The 17,566-nt window shown below is 43.9% G+C and overlaps 1 protein-coding gene across 1 annotated transcript in view; it reads right to left on the minus strand.

Annotated features, from left to right (window-relative positions):
- Positions 1-17,566, minus strand: part of AGK (acylglycerol kinase) — a 102,554-nt gene that overhangs the window by 6,103 nt on the left and 78,885 nt on the right. Inside the window, exons 11-13 of the mRNA XM_047763154.1 lie at positions 14,401-14,458; positions 10,068-10,215; positions 9,532-9,629 (exon numbers count right to left, since the gene is read on the minus strand). Coding sequence (XP_047619110.1) covers positions 9,532-9,629; positions 10,068-10,215; positions 14,401-14,458 — 304 coding nt within the window. The remainder of the gene's footprint in view (positions 1-9,531; positions 9,630-10,067; positions 10,216-14,400; positions 14,459-17,566) is intronic.

Here is a 17,566-nt window from a genome sequence, read left to right on the forward strand (position 1 = left end):
AGGCACAATTTATATACCATAATATTCCACTCCACTGCCTGTTTGCTTGGTTGTTTTAACTGTATATGAAAGCTGGGTAAAAGCTCAGGTTTGGAGAATTGTCAAGTTCTGTCATTCTAATAGTCACAGCTTTATAATCTCTGCAGTCCCCTCCCTTTAGAGGGGCCACACTTTCAGCCCCTCTATCCCAGCAAGCCTCCATCCTCTCTGTACACCTGTATCGCCTGTGGGGTCAGCTGCTGGGGGTGGAGCCCCCCAGTGTCTGTGTTGGTTTCAGTGCTCCACATGCAAACCTGGTAGGTGACCGGAGGAGAGAGCTGCAGTCCATTTATGCCAGGGCAGCGTTTACAACTTTCCAGTCCCAGCCATGGAATGATCTGGAAGAACTGAGCTACAAGGAAGTGGCTATAAAAACAGACTTGGTTCTTTTGCCACCCTGCACCCACCACCGGCCCCATTTACTACCAGTCAGTGGCCAGCAAGACAAAGCTGGCTCTCTGCAAATTGACCCCAACACGTCTGTGTCTGCTTCAAATAGAGGTTTGTTTCTTTCCAGACAGGTTCAAAATCTGTAGCCCCAGCATCATCCCCAGGCATCTGAGAGCTGACGGCTTTTGCCTAAGATGAAAGGGCACTACGAAAGCACAGCTTTACATCTCAACTACGAATTACAAACAAAACTCTGCTCTAAGTTCAGCTTGTATTGGACTTCCCGTTGTGGCTCAGTGGTTAACAAACCTGACTGGTATCCATGAAGACCCAGGTTCGATCCCTGGCCTCACTAGGTGGGTTAAGGATCCGGCGTTGCCGTGAGCTGAGGTGTTAGTCGCAGATGCATCTGAGATCCCACGTTGCTATGGCTGTGGTGTAGGCCAGTGGCTACAGCTCTGACTAGACCCCTAACCTGGAAACTTCCATATGCCGCAGATGCGGCCCTAAAAAGAAAGACAAAAAATAATTTTTTTTTTTTTAAAAAGTAAAAGAAATAAAAGGAATCCAAATTGGAAAGGAAGAAGTAAAACTATCGCTATTTGCAGATGACATGATACTATACCTAGAGAATCCTAAAGACTCTACCAGAAAACTGTTAGAGCTTATCCACGAATTTGGCAAAGTTGCAGGATACAAAATCAATACACAGAAATCAATAGCGTTTCTATATACTAACAATGAAAAAGCAGAAAAGGAAATTAGGGAAGCAATCCCGTTTACCATCGCATCCAAAAGAATAAAATACCTAGGAGTAAGCCTACCTAAAGAAACAAAAGACCTGTACTCTGAAAACTACAAGCCACTGATGAAAGAAATCAAAGATGACACAAATAGATGGAAAGATATACCATGCTCGTGGATTGGAAGAGTTAATATTATCAAAATGACTATACTACCCAAGGCAATCTACAGATTCAATGCAATCCCTATCAAATTACCAAGGACATTTTTCACAGAACTTGAACAAAATATTTTAAAGTTTGTTTGGAAGTACAAAAGACCCAGAATAGCCAAAGACATCCTGAAAAAGAAAAATGGAGCTGGAGGAATCAGGCTCCCGGACTTCAGACTATACTACAAAGCAACAGTCGTCAAAACTGCATGGTACTGGCACAAAGACAGACATATAGATCAGTGGAACAGGATAGAAAGCCCAGAATTAAATCCATGCACTTACATCCAACTAATCTATGACAAAGGAAGCAAGACTATACAATGGAGAAAGGACAGCTTGTTCAATAAGTGGTGCTGGGAAAACTGGACAGCCACATGGAAAAGAATGAAATTAGAACACTCCCTAACACCATACACAAAAATAAACTCCAAATGGATTAAAGACCTAGATAGAAGACCAGACACTATCAAACTCCTAGAGGAAAACATAGGCCAAACACTCTCTGACATAAACAACAGCAACATCTTCTCAGATCCACCTCTCAGAGTATTGACAATAAAAACAAAAATAAAGAAATGGGACCTAATCAAACTTCAAAGTTTCTGCACAGCAAAGGAAACCCTAAACAACACAAAAAGACAACCCACAGAATGGGAGAAAATCTTTGCAAATGAATCGACTGACAAGGGATTCATCTCCAAAATTTATAAACAACTTTTGCAGCTCCATACCAAAAAAACAAACAACCCCATCAAAAAAGGGGCGGAAGATCTAAACAGACAATTCTCCAAAGATGACATACAGATGGCCAAGAAACACATGAAAAGATGTTCAGCATAACTCATTATTAGAGAAATGCAAATCAAAACCACTATGAGGTACCACCTTACACCAGCCAGAATGGCCATCATCCAAAGTCTACAAATAATAAGTGCTGGAGAGGGTGTGGAGAAAAAGGAACCCTAGTACACTGTTGGTGGGATTGTAAGTTGGTGCAACCACTGTGGAAAGCAGTATGGAGATTCCCCAGAAAACTAAACATAGAACCAACATTTGATCCAGCAATCCCACTCCTGGGCATCTATCCAGAGAAAACCACAACTCGCAGAGACACATGTACTCCGATGTTCATTGCAGCACTATTTACAATAGCCAAGACATGGAAACAACCTAAATGTCCATTGACAGAGGAGTGGATCCAGAAGATGTGGTACATATAGACAACAGAATATTACTCAGCCATCAGAAAGAATGAAATACCAGCATTTTTAGCAACATGGATGGACCTAGAAACTATCATGCTGAGTAAAGTCAGCCATACAATGAGACACCAACATCAAATGCTTTCACTCACATGTAGAATCTGAAAAAAGGACAGATGGAACTTCTTTGCAGAACAGATGCTGACTCACAGACATTGAAAAACTTACGGTCTCCAGAGAAGACAGTTTGGGGGGTGGGGGGATGTGCTTGGGCTGTGGGATGGAAATCCTGTGAAATCAGATTGTTATGATCGTTATACAACTACAGATGTGATAAATTCATTTGAGTAATAAAAAAAATGAAAAAAAAAAAGTTTGGCTTTTATTAAACGACTTACTGTCACCTACATACCCTCAACTTTTCTACGTGCTAGGGTTGTGTCAATGGACCACAAAACCCAAAAATGTATGCCTACAAAGAACTCACATTCTACTGAAGAGACTGGAAGGGATCAAACACACACACACCCATAACCATACAGTGTAGATAAGCTGAAATAGGTTCAGGGGTATCTATATAATAAGAGTAAGATGTAGAGTGTGTTAACAAACAGGGAATTCTAGAGTTTAGTAGTATTATTAGAGTTGATTATGAAAATGAGATGAAGGAACTAGCACAAGGCACAGCAGGTGACAGTGGTGGCATTTTTAAAGAGGGGTCCACGTGGGCCTCATTGACAGGGTGCCCTCTGGGCAGACACCTGAAGGTGAGGGAATTAGTAATATGGAATTCCAGGGCAAACTTGAGCAACGATCGCTGGGAGGGCCTGTTAAAGCTCAGCCTCTGGCCCCATTCTCAGAGCTTACAGTTCAATAGATCGGGGCTGAGTCCCAAGAATTTTCATTTCTACCAAGTGCCCAAGTGGTGGTGGTGGTGGTGGTGGTGCTGCTGCTGCTGCTGCTGCTGCTGCTCCTCGAAGGACCACACTTTGAGAACCACCGGCGGAAGGTAGAGCCGTCTACTCAGAGGGCACTGCCTGGCTATGGGCTGCGGGTGGGAGCAGGCCTGACATGGGAAAGGACAGCACGGAGGCCAGGATGGCTGGAGCAGAGTGAGGAAAGGGGACGGGAGGAGGTGACATCAGAGAAGGGGGTGCCAGGGCAGTAGGGACTTGTCCAGCCCTTACAAGGAAGCCGGCTGTTAGGCTGTGTGAATCAAGGAGCCACAGGAAGGTTCTAAGCAGAGAAACGTGATAGGGCTTTGTTTTATTAGGGTCTCTCTGGAGGAGAATGAAAAGGGAAGAGGGCAGGGAGACCCTTAGGAGCCTATTACAACATCCGGCTAAAAGACAATGGTGGCTGGGATCAGACAGCAGTGGAGATGGTCAAGTGCTCCCAGTATTTACAAAGTGAAGCCACCAGGGCTTCCTCAGAGATGACATGTGAGGAGAAAGAGTCGTCAAGAGTGGCTCCAAGGAGTTCCCGTCGTGGCTCAGCAGAAATGAATCCAAATGAATCCATTAGGATGTGGATTCAATCCCTGGCCTCACTCAGTAGGTTAAGGATCTGGTGTTGCCGTGAGCTGTGGTGTAGGTTGCAGATGTGCCTCAGATCTGGCGAAGCTTGGCGGCTGTAGCTCCAATTCAACCCCTTGCCTGGGAATTTCCATATGCTGTGGGTGTGGCCCTAAAAAAAAAAAAAAAGGCTCCAAGATGTTTGCCCTGAACAATGAAAAGAACGGAGTTACAATGAGCCACAGTGGAGGAACACTGAGGATGAGGCAGCTTTCAAGGGGTGGCAGGGAAGATCAGGGGCTCAGTTTTGGACACGCCAAGACCGAAATGTCTATTAGACATCGAGGGGGATAAGCAGACAGACAGAGAGGTCTAGGGTTTGACTTTTGTAAAGAGAACAAGGGTAAAGGTCAGTGTACCTACTACAATGACAGATTGAATGAGAAAAACCTTACCTCCATCGTTGCTGGAAAGGCCCTTGACAACACTAAATATATACTCGTGATAAAAACTCTCAGCAGAACTAGGATAGGAATGGAAGGGAACTTCCTTCATCTGATAAAAGGTATCTACCAAAAAACCCATCCAATTCAAGAATGAAGTGTTTCTAAGTCAGGAATAAGCCAGGGACTCTGCCATCAGGACTTCCGTTCAACACTGTTCTGAGATCCTAGCCAATGTGATAAGACAAAAGATTAGAAGGTTAAGAATTTGAAAGGAAAAAAAAATCATATCAACTGCACTATTTGCAGTTGATAAGACTGAATATCACAAATCCAAAGGGATCCAACGAGATAATAAGAATTATGATAAACAACATAATAAGAATTTAGTTAGGTTTCTGATGCAGCATCAATATAAAAAAATCAATGATGTGTCCATCTACTAAATCAGATAGTTAAAAAGGACATTTTGGAGTTCCCATCTTGGCACAGTGGAAACAAATCTGACTGACTAGGAACCATGAGGTTGTGGGTTTGATCCCTGGCCTAGTTCAGTGGGTTAAGGATCCGGCGTTGCCGTGAGCTGGGGTGTAGGTCGCAGACATGGCTCGGATCCCGTGTTGCTGTGGTTGTGGTGTAGGCTGGCATCAATAGCTCCAACTCGACCCCTAGCCTGGGAACTTCCATATGCCACTGTGCGGCCCTAAAAAGACAAAAGACCAAAAAAATAAAAAAACAATGACGTTTTAAGAGATGCAATTTACAATAGTATCAAAAATTAAGATAACCAGGAATCTACTCAGCAAAGGACAAAATGTTCCAGAGAAAATTATGAAACTCCACTGAAAGACATTAAAAACCTGAATTAATGAGGAGATACACTGTGTTCATATGAGTCAATATAGCAGAAATGTCATCTCTCCTCAAACTGATCTACAGGTTCAATGTAATCCTGATTAATATTCTAATAGATTCTTGTGTGTAACTTAATAAAAACATTCCAAAGAATTTACAGAATCACAGAGCCAAAATAGCCAACAGATTCTTTAAGAAAAACACAGAAGGGTATATTATACAATTGTAATAATTAAGAGAAGCATAGTACTTGTATAAGCAGGGAAAAATAGAGCAAAAGAATAGACTAGAAACACCTAGTATACAGATACTTGATGCATGACAGAGATTTACTACAATTCAGTGGGATGGGGAGATGGCCATTTCTTTATTTTTTTTTTTAATTTTGGTTTTTTAGGGCCGCACCCATGGCATATGGAAGTTCCCAGGCTAGGGATCGAATTGGAACGGTAGTTGCCACTGGCCTACACCACAGCCACAGCAACACGGGATCCAAGCCACGTCAGTGACCTACACCACAGCCCATAGCAACACCAGATCCTTAACCCATTAAGTGATGCCAAGGATCGAACCTACATCCTCATGGATACTAGTCAGGTTTATTTCCACTGAGCCATGACAGGAACTCTTGGGCATGTCAATAAATGGTGCATGGACAACTCTTTCTATATGGAAAGAATTAAAATTGGAGCCTTACCTCCATCATTCACAAAACTTAATTATAGGGTGGGAGTATTCCTTTTTAAAATAAATGTGGAATCATTTGATGCAGATCATTTTAACCTGGCTTTTCATACAAATACAGAGAACACATTTTAAATACACGTAACCAAAATGTATTTAATCAGCTGCTTGATCTGTTTGGTTCATGTTTTTTGCTATTATAAATACAGTGAACATAGCTCTACAAGAGATCCTAATTTCCACACATTCCACACCCTGAAAGCCTCTTTCAGACTCTGAATGGACCTTTTTTTAAAATGATAAATGAACATTTTGAGCTGTTACACGGCAGCTTCATTGTCTTTGAATATTTTATTGCATTTGCTTTTATTTTTACAAAGAGGCTTGGAAAGAAAGAAAATGAATTGCTGCTGCTAGTGATAAGCAGCACAGGATCATATACTTTTATAACGGGCACAAAGATAAAAAGCTCTCATCACTGCGAATGTGGCTAATCGAGAGCCACAATCACAGACTCACTGAACTCAATCCATTCATTGGTATTCAATCATCAGTGCAAAGAACAAGGTGAAAGAACATGAACAAAACGTTGGAAATACATATCATCAGACACTGGGTATAAAGGAAATGTGTAATTAGAAATTTTATCTTTCTTTTTAAAACTCCTCTTTTTAATGGAATCTTTTTTTTTTTTTAAACTTAATACATTCCTTTCACCCACATTTTCAGAATTCCATTGTGTAAGAAGTAAGGGACTCTTTATGTATTCATCTGATTATTTCTATAGGATAAATTTCTGGAAATATGCTTAAAAGGGCCAAAGGCATGCTTATATTTCAAATGCCTCATGGAGATGCTAAAATGCCACGGAGAAAGGATGTTCTAACGTCTTTTCCCCTCATTTCCCCACCCACACCAACCCTGAACCCCAGCATCTGTTTTCACCTAGGACAATTCACTATGCGCTGCTTTCATCTGTACTTCTTTGATACTGAGCACTCCTTCTGTTTCCTTACCTACGAAATGCAGCGAGAAGTTACATCTACCTGACAGTGTAGTCACGAGGAGTACATGAGCTGATACTACGTAGAATCCTTAGGACAGCGCTTAGCAGGCAGTAAATATAAGCTATTTTTTTTTTCATATTTATGTCTTTTGTGAATTTCTCTTTTTGCCCTTTGCCTGTTTATATTTGTCCTTTGCCTGTTTCTTATTGACAATCCTAGGAATTTATTATAAAGGAAGATTTTAACTCCTGGTCTATCACATCCTAAAAGGTTTCCCAATTTTTCATTAAAAAATTGCTTACAGTTTCCTTTTTATTCTAAGTAGACAAATGCAGCAATATGATGTTGAAAGGCCTTGTCCTCCCCAAGCTTATACTGATAATCACTTAAGGTTCGCTCTAGTGCTGTAACAGCATTATTTTCTTACACGGAACCTTTTATTCCAACCGGAATTAATTTAGAAGGTGAAAAGAGCTGTGTTATCCAACTGTTATATAAAGGACATGCATCATGCTTATAATTTGAAAGCAACCCAACACTCTGAATAGTAATATTGGAGTCAAATGTCTCACTACATTTTCTCCCTCATTCTTCCTATTGCAGCCATACATGCAATGGCAGGTGCCAATTTTCAGACTGGCCAGGTCAATTCTGAACATACTACTTTAATTTACATAAAAGCTGAACGTAGTTTATTGGTCTATGGTTAAGGATAATTTTTTTTAAAATAATGAATTTTACTTTGATGAGTTCAAATACCAATATAGAGTTAACTACACTGCTTACGAACAGACACTGAACAGGTCATCCTAGAGAACCTGAGCTCAATACAATGTAAAAGGTAGACACAAATTACACCTGGTATAAGTATGTTATCTTAACAGGAAAATAATTTCAAGAAGCTCAATTAACTTGGCAACAATAAAAAGAAGCTGCAATGCTAAACCACAAGTCTATTACCCTTTTTTTTCAGGGCACACCTGCAGCATATGGAAGTTCCCAGGCAAGGGGTCAAATCAGAGCTGCAGCTGCCGGCCTAAAGCCACAGCCAAAGCAACGTGGGGATCCGAGCCTCATCTGCGACCTACACCACCGCTCACAGCAACACCAGCAGGGATAACGTTTCTATTGGCATTCTTGTTAAGAGCAACTACTAAGGTTTTCTCTAGACCAAGGGTAAACCCTTACAGCGAATGGCCAGATGGCAAATGTTTTAGGCTTTGGGGCCATTCAGTGTCTGCTGCACTACTGAGCTCTGCCACTGAGGCACAAAAGTGGTCAAAGACAACATGCATGTGGATGAATACGGCTATGTTCCAATAAAACGTCATCGGTGGATGCTGCAACTTGAATTTCATCCACTCTTCACATATCACAAAATAAAATTCTTCTTTGGACTTTCTTCCAACCATTTAAAAAATAAAAATCAATTTTGAGCTTGCAGGGTATACTAAAACAGGTAGCAGATCAGTCTGCCAATCTCTACTGTATTTCAAAAAAAAATTAGCATATTGTCTATACAGTACCATCCTGTAAAACTTTCTGCACTAATGGAAATGTTTTTTTTTTTCTGTCTTTTTGTTGTTGTTGTTGCTATTTCTTGGGCCGCTCCTGCGGCATATGGAGGTTCCCAGACTCGGGGTCTAATCGGAGCTGTAGCCACCGGCCTACGCCAGAGCCACAGCAACGCGGGATCTGAGCCGCGTCTGCAACCTACACCACAGCTCACGGCAATGCCGGATCGTTAACCCACTGAGCAAGGCCAGGGACCGAACCCGCAACCTCATGGTTCCTAGTCGGATTCGTTAACCACTGCGCCACGACGGGAACTCCCGGAAATGTTTTATATTTGTGCTTTCCAAGATGGTAACTACTAGCCACTTATGGCTATTGAACACTTGAAATGTGGCAGAAGAAATCAGTTTTGAATTTTATTTCTATTTACATTTAAATAGCTGGATGTGGCTAGAGCCTCCATACTAGGCAGTGCCTATCAATAGACTGGACTCAAAATAATATGTAAATATAGATGTTTGGGTGTACATACCTTTTTTCTCCTGGAGACCTAAATCTACAGGTATCATACAGTCACAGAAGTAATTTTAATTTTATATTCCTGTGACAAACGGGAATAGGCTAACTGCATTTCTTAAGGCCTTTTGCCCTCAGTTCTCCAAAGGCAGAAAGCTTGGTGACTGTCATTACGCAACGTCCAGCCCAGGGCCCCTGAGTTTCTAAGCCACTTCACTCTACATCGTTGCTATTAATCCTCAAAGAAACACCACATCCTCTTACTCCCCGTCCTTTCCTCTCTGCCCCCACAGGGTAAAAATAAAGACACCACGTTAGCAGAAGAGCGAGTAGCCTTTGTCACTTTTCCCAGAAACCAAATGCTTTTCTAATTTTTTTTTTTTTTTTTAATTTTAAAAGCACACTTACTGTCAGGTCAAGCTGACTGTTCCGGGTCGTGATGGACAGTTCAAGGGTGGACAGCTGCACTTCTTTCCAGACCTCTGAGCTCACCTCTGGGGAAAGGGCTGCGAATGTATTGGATACAGGTCAGTTTCTTCTATGAACATTTCAGCACTACCGCCAACGGCCAGCTGCCAGCTGCTCAGCTTGGCTTCCCAGGCCTGTCTGCTGATTCCCCACCTTCATTTTCTTTATCTCATACTTCTTAGGCACAGAACAGAGAGCCAGGCTCAAAATCAAATCTCTATGCCTGAGATATCCCTACAGAAGCCGCCACAATAGCATAAAGGTCAGTGACAGAAAGAGGGAGCCCCTGTGAGTCACAAGTGACACACGACATTGTTGGTGCTGACTGGGCTCTGTGCTGTGCACACTGAAGACTGAATCCAGTGAGCCTGGAAAGGCTTCTCCTGCTCTAGGAGGGTCTAACTCCGATGTGGGGCTGCCTTAGGCAGTCCTGAACTGACCAGGGCTTTCCAGTCTTCAGTCCCCACGCAGCTCACCGTCCTGTGGCTGTGCCCAGTAGGACGCGAGCCTTCGTAATATCCTCCTGTACAAAGAGGGCCGTGGAGGGGTCTCTTCTGCCCCACTGGGAGGTCTCTCTGCAGGTCCCGTGTACGAGATAGAGGCTTGATGAGTCTGAGGCCACTCCTTTCAAAATGAAGAGAGAAAAACTTTTATCCTGCAACACAACCCCAAAGGAGCTTCTCTCTACTTTTATCCATATCTGCTAGAAAGCTACCCAGTAATTTCCCCTCACTGGATGAGATTTGGAATTGGAATTCTCAATTTTCTTTTCTTGTTTTAATTTTTTAATTTTTTTTTTGCTTTTTAGAGCTGCACCTGCAGCATATGGAGGTTCCCAGGCTAGGGACTGAATTGAAGCTACAGGTGCCGGCCTACACCACAGCCACCGCCACGCCAGATCTGAGCCACCTCTGTAACCTATACCACAGCTCATGGCAACATCGGATTCTTAACCCACTGAGTGAGGCCAGGGATCGAACCCACAACCTCATGGTTACTAGTTGGATTCATTTCCACTGCACAGGAACGGGAACTCCTCAGATTTTCTTTTCTATTAAAGGCCCATCTTGAGACCATGAACCCAGTGACCGTAGCCTCTACTGCTCTCGCTCACCTAGAGCAGGGAGATCAAAGTGGAACCACAACCAAGCGATCTTCGTAGGAGTGAGTGTAGACTCACTCCGTAATAAATTCAGCTTTGGTTTAGACATGGTGAAGCCAACATGAAATTGATGAAACCCAGCTGCAGCATATACTGTCCTCATTTCTGGAATCACAGCCCACTCAGAGCCCAGATGGACTTAGTGCAGCCTGGAAATCCAACCCAAGGCTTCCCATGCCTGCTGCAGAGATCAACATCCTCGCACGCTAGATTTGTCCTTGGCTTCCTGGCACCCGAGTCCAGGGCCATCCTGGGTCCCATCAGTGTCGACAGGGATGATTAAAACAACACCCTAGCCTCTCAGCCCCGGACAGCCACCCATTTCCATGGCCACGTCCTGGTCCTTACTGCTACCTGGAACTACTCTGTCTCAGAAATCTAAGGTGTGGACAGCCTACTAGCTCATCACCTCCCACAGACTTCTGCTTGATTCTTTTGTGCCCAGTGGCTCTTAGGGTGAACGATCCCCTAGTTCTCAAGTTGCCACGTAGTGAATTACAAAAGAATAAAAATTCCAGGAGTTCCTGTTATGGCACAGTGGTTAACGAATCCGACTAGGAACCATGAGGTTGCAGGTTCGATCCCTGGCCTCGCTCAGTGGGTTAAGGATCTGGCATTGCCGTGAGCTGGGGTGTAGTTTGCAGACACAGCTCAGGATCCCACGTTGCTGTGGCTCTAGGTGTAGACCAGTGGCTACAGCTCTGATTGGACCCCTAGCCTGGGAACCTCCATATGCTGTGGGTGCAGCCCTAGAAAAGGAAAAAAAAAAAAACAAAAAAACAAAAAAACAAAACATTCCAACCTCTCTCACTCCGTCTCTTACTCCTCCCCAAGGCCAGGAAGACCCAAGCCCTTCCCCTCTCTCCCTGCAAGCAGATCTGTCCTGTAGACTCACACGTCCACAGCCTCCTCATGCAGTGAGCTTACTTAGAGTCTCTGGCTGAAGAAGATGTTAGAAGTGGATAAATTCAATATGGAGTGTGAGGAAATCAGATGGTGACCACGTGTCTAAGCTGGGTCCTTCGCTCCTGCTGACATTTATAAAGCTGGTGTGCTGACTGCCATCTGTCTTGCTCCTGCGTTTGTTTCCGTAACTTGGTTCAAACTCAGAGGAGGAAGAGAGGGGTGTGATTTGGGGGTCCCTGAAGGCCCTTACTACACCAAGTTCTCGGTCACATTGAGAATCCCAGGCCCTGGCCACTCCGTTTGTCCTCAGTGCCACCAAATTATCAGTGGATTACATTATATCGATCTCCTTTCCTGTCGCTTCTGGCCCTTTTGTGTCTTCATTCTTCTACATGTGTGCCCTGAAAAGCCCCACTTCTGCATCAGTCTTGTTGCTGGGTGTCTGCACCTCTACATCATGGCTCAATATCATCAGAGGGGGAAAGCCAGTGCTCCTGCTGAGTGCTGACACAGGGAAAACAAACCCACACGGCATCTCCAGGTCACAACAAATTACTGGTCTAAGGTCTTCTACGCCACTCGCTAACCATTCTAAACCTCCCTATTTTCATCTTTCTTCACAATTCCCCAAACCACCCCCCCCAATACCACCAGCGTCACCCCCTTTCTCCTAGATTCTCTTAGCCATACCAAGTTATCATTTGCTGGCTCTTGAAATGATGGATATTCTTGGGCATCTATTCTCAATAGTACCTTCATCGAGCCCATAGCTCAGTGCCACTCATACACTTATGACATTTAAATCTATTTCTTTAGTCCAGAGCTCGGCTGAAGTCCAGACCTAAGTCATGACCGTAGCGCCACTCGTCTGTGCCACTAGTATGTTAAAATGTACCAAACTCAAAATTTCACCCTTCCTCCCAAACTAGATCCTACTTTCATATTGTCAGCATTACCAAACTCTAGCCCCTTAAGGTAGAAATCTGGATCTCCTACACGCTCCTTCTAACTTTGGAGGCTGGTACCGCTTTAAGCCGTCCCGTTGTCGGTACTCACTGCAACCGCCCTGTCTGCGCTGTCACTTCTCACCTGAATGACATGAACCATCTTCTGTCTGTTGCCTTTGCCTGTTTGTGTGCATTCTCTTGTCCATACTGTTGCCAAACAATTTTCCTAGAGTGCAAATCTGCTCGTGTCATTCCCCTGCTTACGACTCAATAACTCCCCTGTGCTTTGATGATAAAAGTCCGATCCCACATCGAAACTGGCCATAAGTGGCTCTGACCGCACACTCCCGTTCCCGCCATGCTACCATGTGGGCCATAATTAAAGACCATGTTGCACCACAGTGACGTCGCCCATTCTGGGTGGTCCCTCCACCCAGAATGCCCTTTACCCAGGACTGTACATGTTTCAAAATTTAGCAGAAGTGTCACCTTCCCCGAGCTGATTTTCCTGACCTTCGTCCCAGGTAAATGCCCTTCCTCTCCGCTTCCACCTCATTGCTTCCGTATTTCTATCAGAGCACTCGCCACACCGCTGATTGACTTGAACTTGACTTACAGCATATGCCCACTTCTTAAGGGCAGGAAACCCCTCTCATGTGACTTTGTATTCCAAATATACAGCAAGGCTTGCCACACAACAGATATGCAATAACTGTCTGCTGAATCAGTGATGAAAACAGTTGAAATTCTCCCAGATTCTACAGCTCAAATACATACTCTATTTCTTCCTAAATGAACTTACTACTCTGCCAGTGGAATTACCCCCTCGAGCAATGCTACTGCATTTCACTAACGCAACGTGCCTCAGGTATACAGAAAGTCCGTGCCTCCCACCCAAGTTCATTTTAATAATCATGCACACTGCTACCCTTCGTACTTGAACGGATTCGTTATCCAACTGGAATTTATTTAGAAGGTAAAGGGAGCTATGTTTTCCAAATGTTTTGCGATAGGTGTCTATTACCTTTATAACTGGGAAAACACTTGACACTCTGAATATTAACTTTAGAACCAAACTTTCACCGCATTCAAACTTCAACTGCCAGTTTTCAGACTGGCCAGCCGAGTGGTAAATATACCACTCTGACTTGCATAAAGGCTATATTTGGTGTGCGGCACACAGAGGAGCATAACTTTTCTAGTAGCATGTTCAGTAATGTACACTGTTGAGCTTTTCTCCGTGTCAGTATTTTTCACCGCACAGTCGATTGCACCACTGCCTGATAGAACGTTCCCTGATTAATGAAACTTTCTCTATATCTGCACTGTCCAATACAGCAACCGCGACCCACACTGGGCTATGCTGAAAAAGCAGTGTGAAGCATAAAGCAGGCTTTAAAACCTGCTATTGTTTACACAAGCCTACGCGATTAGACACACTCATATACACATCTTCACTTCCAGATACTAATACAGACACACCTGCAAATAATAAAGGCAATACAAGTCATTGTGTTCAAGGTTTGTCTGGTAAGAGTGAATGAATTGGCAACAGGAAGAGAAATAGTCAAAAGAAACGAAATTTGGGCTTGATAATGGGGAAGAGGAGTTGGCAGATGACAAGCATCAGAACAGGATGCGTCCTGCACTTGCAGATCAGTGAATGTGCCCTGGTTGAGTAGTGGCGCACCCTACACATCTGCAGCAAGAAATGTTTTCAAAATTCCAAATACGCGCAGCGCAGAGGAATAGCAAATAACAGAGGGCAATTTCTACACTGTAAACTGCATTTACCTCAAGAGTGCTGAAAAAGTGGGCTGCCTTGGTTTTTAGAGGCCCGAGATACCAGTACCTGAGGAAGGAGGAGATAAAAAAATCTAATTAGAATATTAAAAGAGTTATCAGTGTGCTAGATACCATTCATGATGGATAATACGTTAGAATTGCACTGCTACCATGAGTGTCTGCTCTGGAGGCTTGGAGACGGTGGTTTAGGATAAAAAAGTGTTACGGTAAGTTGTTCATCAGCATTTGAACACCACGTCAAACGGTACATAATTAGTTCTACAGCAGATAGAGTCTGGCGATTTACAAAGGATATACAATCAGAGTCTCCCTGAATCTCTAATTCACAGGTATCACTGTAATATATACTTTCCACCCTACAAGATAGTTGAGTGTATATTCTGAGTGAGTAGAGAGTGATAAAGCCACAATGAGATGCCGACGCGGGCTGCCGACGCATCACTCAGGAGCTAAATGACTGCATCTTGTACATCATGTTCTCTCTCGCACGCAAACATGCCATTAAAATCTGTACATCAGCACAATTCCACATTACTCATGTTAGGCAGAACTCGGCGAGAGGGAAATCTGGGAGAGAAGGTCTACTTCATTTTGCTAAATACGGAAAAGCTACCCAAGAGAAAAAGGTGTCTAGTTGCAATGAGAAAAGTGCCCGAAAGTAGATTTCTCCCTTAAACTGGATCTCTGTCACCTACCAGCCCATCTTAACTGCTCCCGATTTGATTCGGATCAATACGCATTTATTCACTTATTTATTTATTCATTTATTTTGCTTTTTAGGGCCACACCCGCAGCATATGGAGGTTCCCAGGCTAGGGGTCACATTGGCGCTGTAGCCGTTGGCCTACACCAGAGCCTCAGCAACGCCAGATCCCCAACCCACTGAGTGAGGCCAGATAAACCTGCAGATTGAACCTGCAACCTCATGGTTCCTAGTCAGATTTGTTTCCGCTCCAATATGCATTTATTTAGCACTTATATATGAAGGAAATGGAAGCAATATAAAGAGATAAAAGTCTTGCCTTTGAGGGCTTTAGTAAAAACCCCCCCAAAGCAACAGAAAACCACAAATACTATATATCTATATGACATGGTTTAAACTGATCACTATTAATTGGCAAAGAGAGTCAAGAAGGAACAAGAAATCATTAAGGGCCTAAAATCATTGGAGCAACCGCGCTCACATAACGAATGACACAGGAACAAAATAAGGCCATGAAACCCAGAAACAGGAGTTGGGTTTAGACCCACGAGAGAGGAAAGGAAATCACTCCAGGCAGGAGGAGTGGCCAATGTACAGAAAACACTGAGACCCGAGGCCAGAGGAAAAGCTTACAAGCAAAGCCACACACACCTAAGCAATGAGAGGTGGTACCAGATTAAGCTGGGCCCTGATGCCAGAGGAAGGAGTTCAGGTAGCCAGCGAGCAATGCAGAACCACGCTAACTACCACTCAGCTGAGTACTGTGGTGCTATTAACGAGAGCTGTCATCAGCTGATTGTTGTTGGTTTTTGCTCTATTGTTTGTTTGTTTTCATCTTTTTAGGGCCATGCCTGTGGCATATGGAAATTCCCAGGCTAGGGGTCAAACTGGAGCTGTAGCTGCCAGCCTGCACCACAGCCACAGCAACACAGAAGCTAAGCTGCATCTGTGACCTACACCACAGCTCATGGCAATGCTAGAATCTTTATTTATTTATTTATTTATTTTTTTGTCTTTTTGCTATTTCTTTGGGCCGCTCCCACGGCATATGGAGGTTCCCAGGCTAGGGGTCCAATCGGAGCTGTAGCCGCCGGCCTAGGCCAGAGACACAGCAACGCGGGATCCGAGCCGCGTCTGCAACCTACACCACAGCTCACGGCAACGCCGGATCATTAACCCACTGAGCAAGGGCAGGGACCGAACCCAAACTTCATGGTTCCTAGTCGGATTCATGAACCACTGTACCACGACGGGAACTCCCAATGCTAGAATCTTAACCCACTGAGCAGGGCCAAGGATCAAACCCCCGTCCTCATGGATACGAGTCAATTTCATTAACCGCTAAGCCCAAACGAGAACTCCCTCGCTGTATTGTTTCAAAGCTCACTTAATGCTGTGCTTCTTTTCCCAGGTAGCCGGACAGAAACACATTGCTGCCAAGGCGGCTTAGAGAGAAACTGCCCGCAGTTTCCTTCATCTCCATCAAGGGCAAGTTCTGACACTGCACTGGCAGTCTTCCTAAGGCCGGCTAAGAAGTGGTTTCTTGCTTCCCAATTGTTTCTTCCACAACACACAGAGCAACGCCATGGACAGTCCTAGTCCAGGTATCAGATAACCACAGCCAGACTTTTAAAAGTTATGGTTCAGGAGTTCCCGTCGTGGCGCAGTGGTTAACGAATCCGACTAGGAACCATGAGGTTGCGGGTTCGGTCCCTGCCCTTGCTCAGTGGGTTGACGATCCAGCATTGCCGTGAGCTGTGGTGTGGGTTGCAGACGCGGCTCAGATCCCACGTTGCCATGGCTCTGGCGTAGGCCGGTGGCTGCAGCTCCGATTCAACCCCTAGCCTGGGAACCTCCATATGCCTCGGGAGCGGCCCAAGAAATAGCAACAACAACAACAAAAAGACAAAAAAATAAAAATAAAAAATAAAAAATAAAAGTTATGGTTCATTTGTGCCATATATTAGATTCCAGATATAAGTGACATCATATGGTATTTGTCTTTCTCTTCCTGACTTACTTCACTCAGTACAAGAGTCTCTAGTTGCATCCATGTTGCTACAAATGACATTACTTCCTTCTTTTTTATGGCTGAGTAGCATTCCATTGTGTATATATAAAATTAAAAAATAAAATAAATAGACAAAATAAACTAAAAATAAGTATTATGGTTCAGAAATCAGTCGGGATATGGGTGCGTGTGAGATTCCTGGACGGGGTGCCCTCTGCTCGTGCTCGACACACTGAGAAGGCACTCTGCTCTCTTCAGACTTTCTGAGGGAAAATGAAGCATCTTCTAGGAAATTGCTGGTGTCTGAGATGACAGAGCAGACACAAGATGACGTGTGGAGTCAAGATCATCACGGCTCACTTGCAAATAAAAGCTGTGAGACAGAAAAGGATGCAACGTGGGCTGTGATTCGGTAGCCCTCTCCTTTTGCAGTCCACTGG

The sequence above is a fragment of the Phacochoerus africanus genome, chromosome 16, assembly GCF_016906955.1.
Source record: "Phacochoerus africanus isolate WHEZ1 chromosome 16, ROS_Pafr_v1, whole genome shotgun sequence".
Lineage (NCBI taxonomy): Eukaryota > Metazoa > Chordata > Mammalia > Artiodactyla > Suidae > Phacochoerus > Phacochoerus africanus.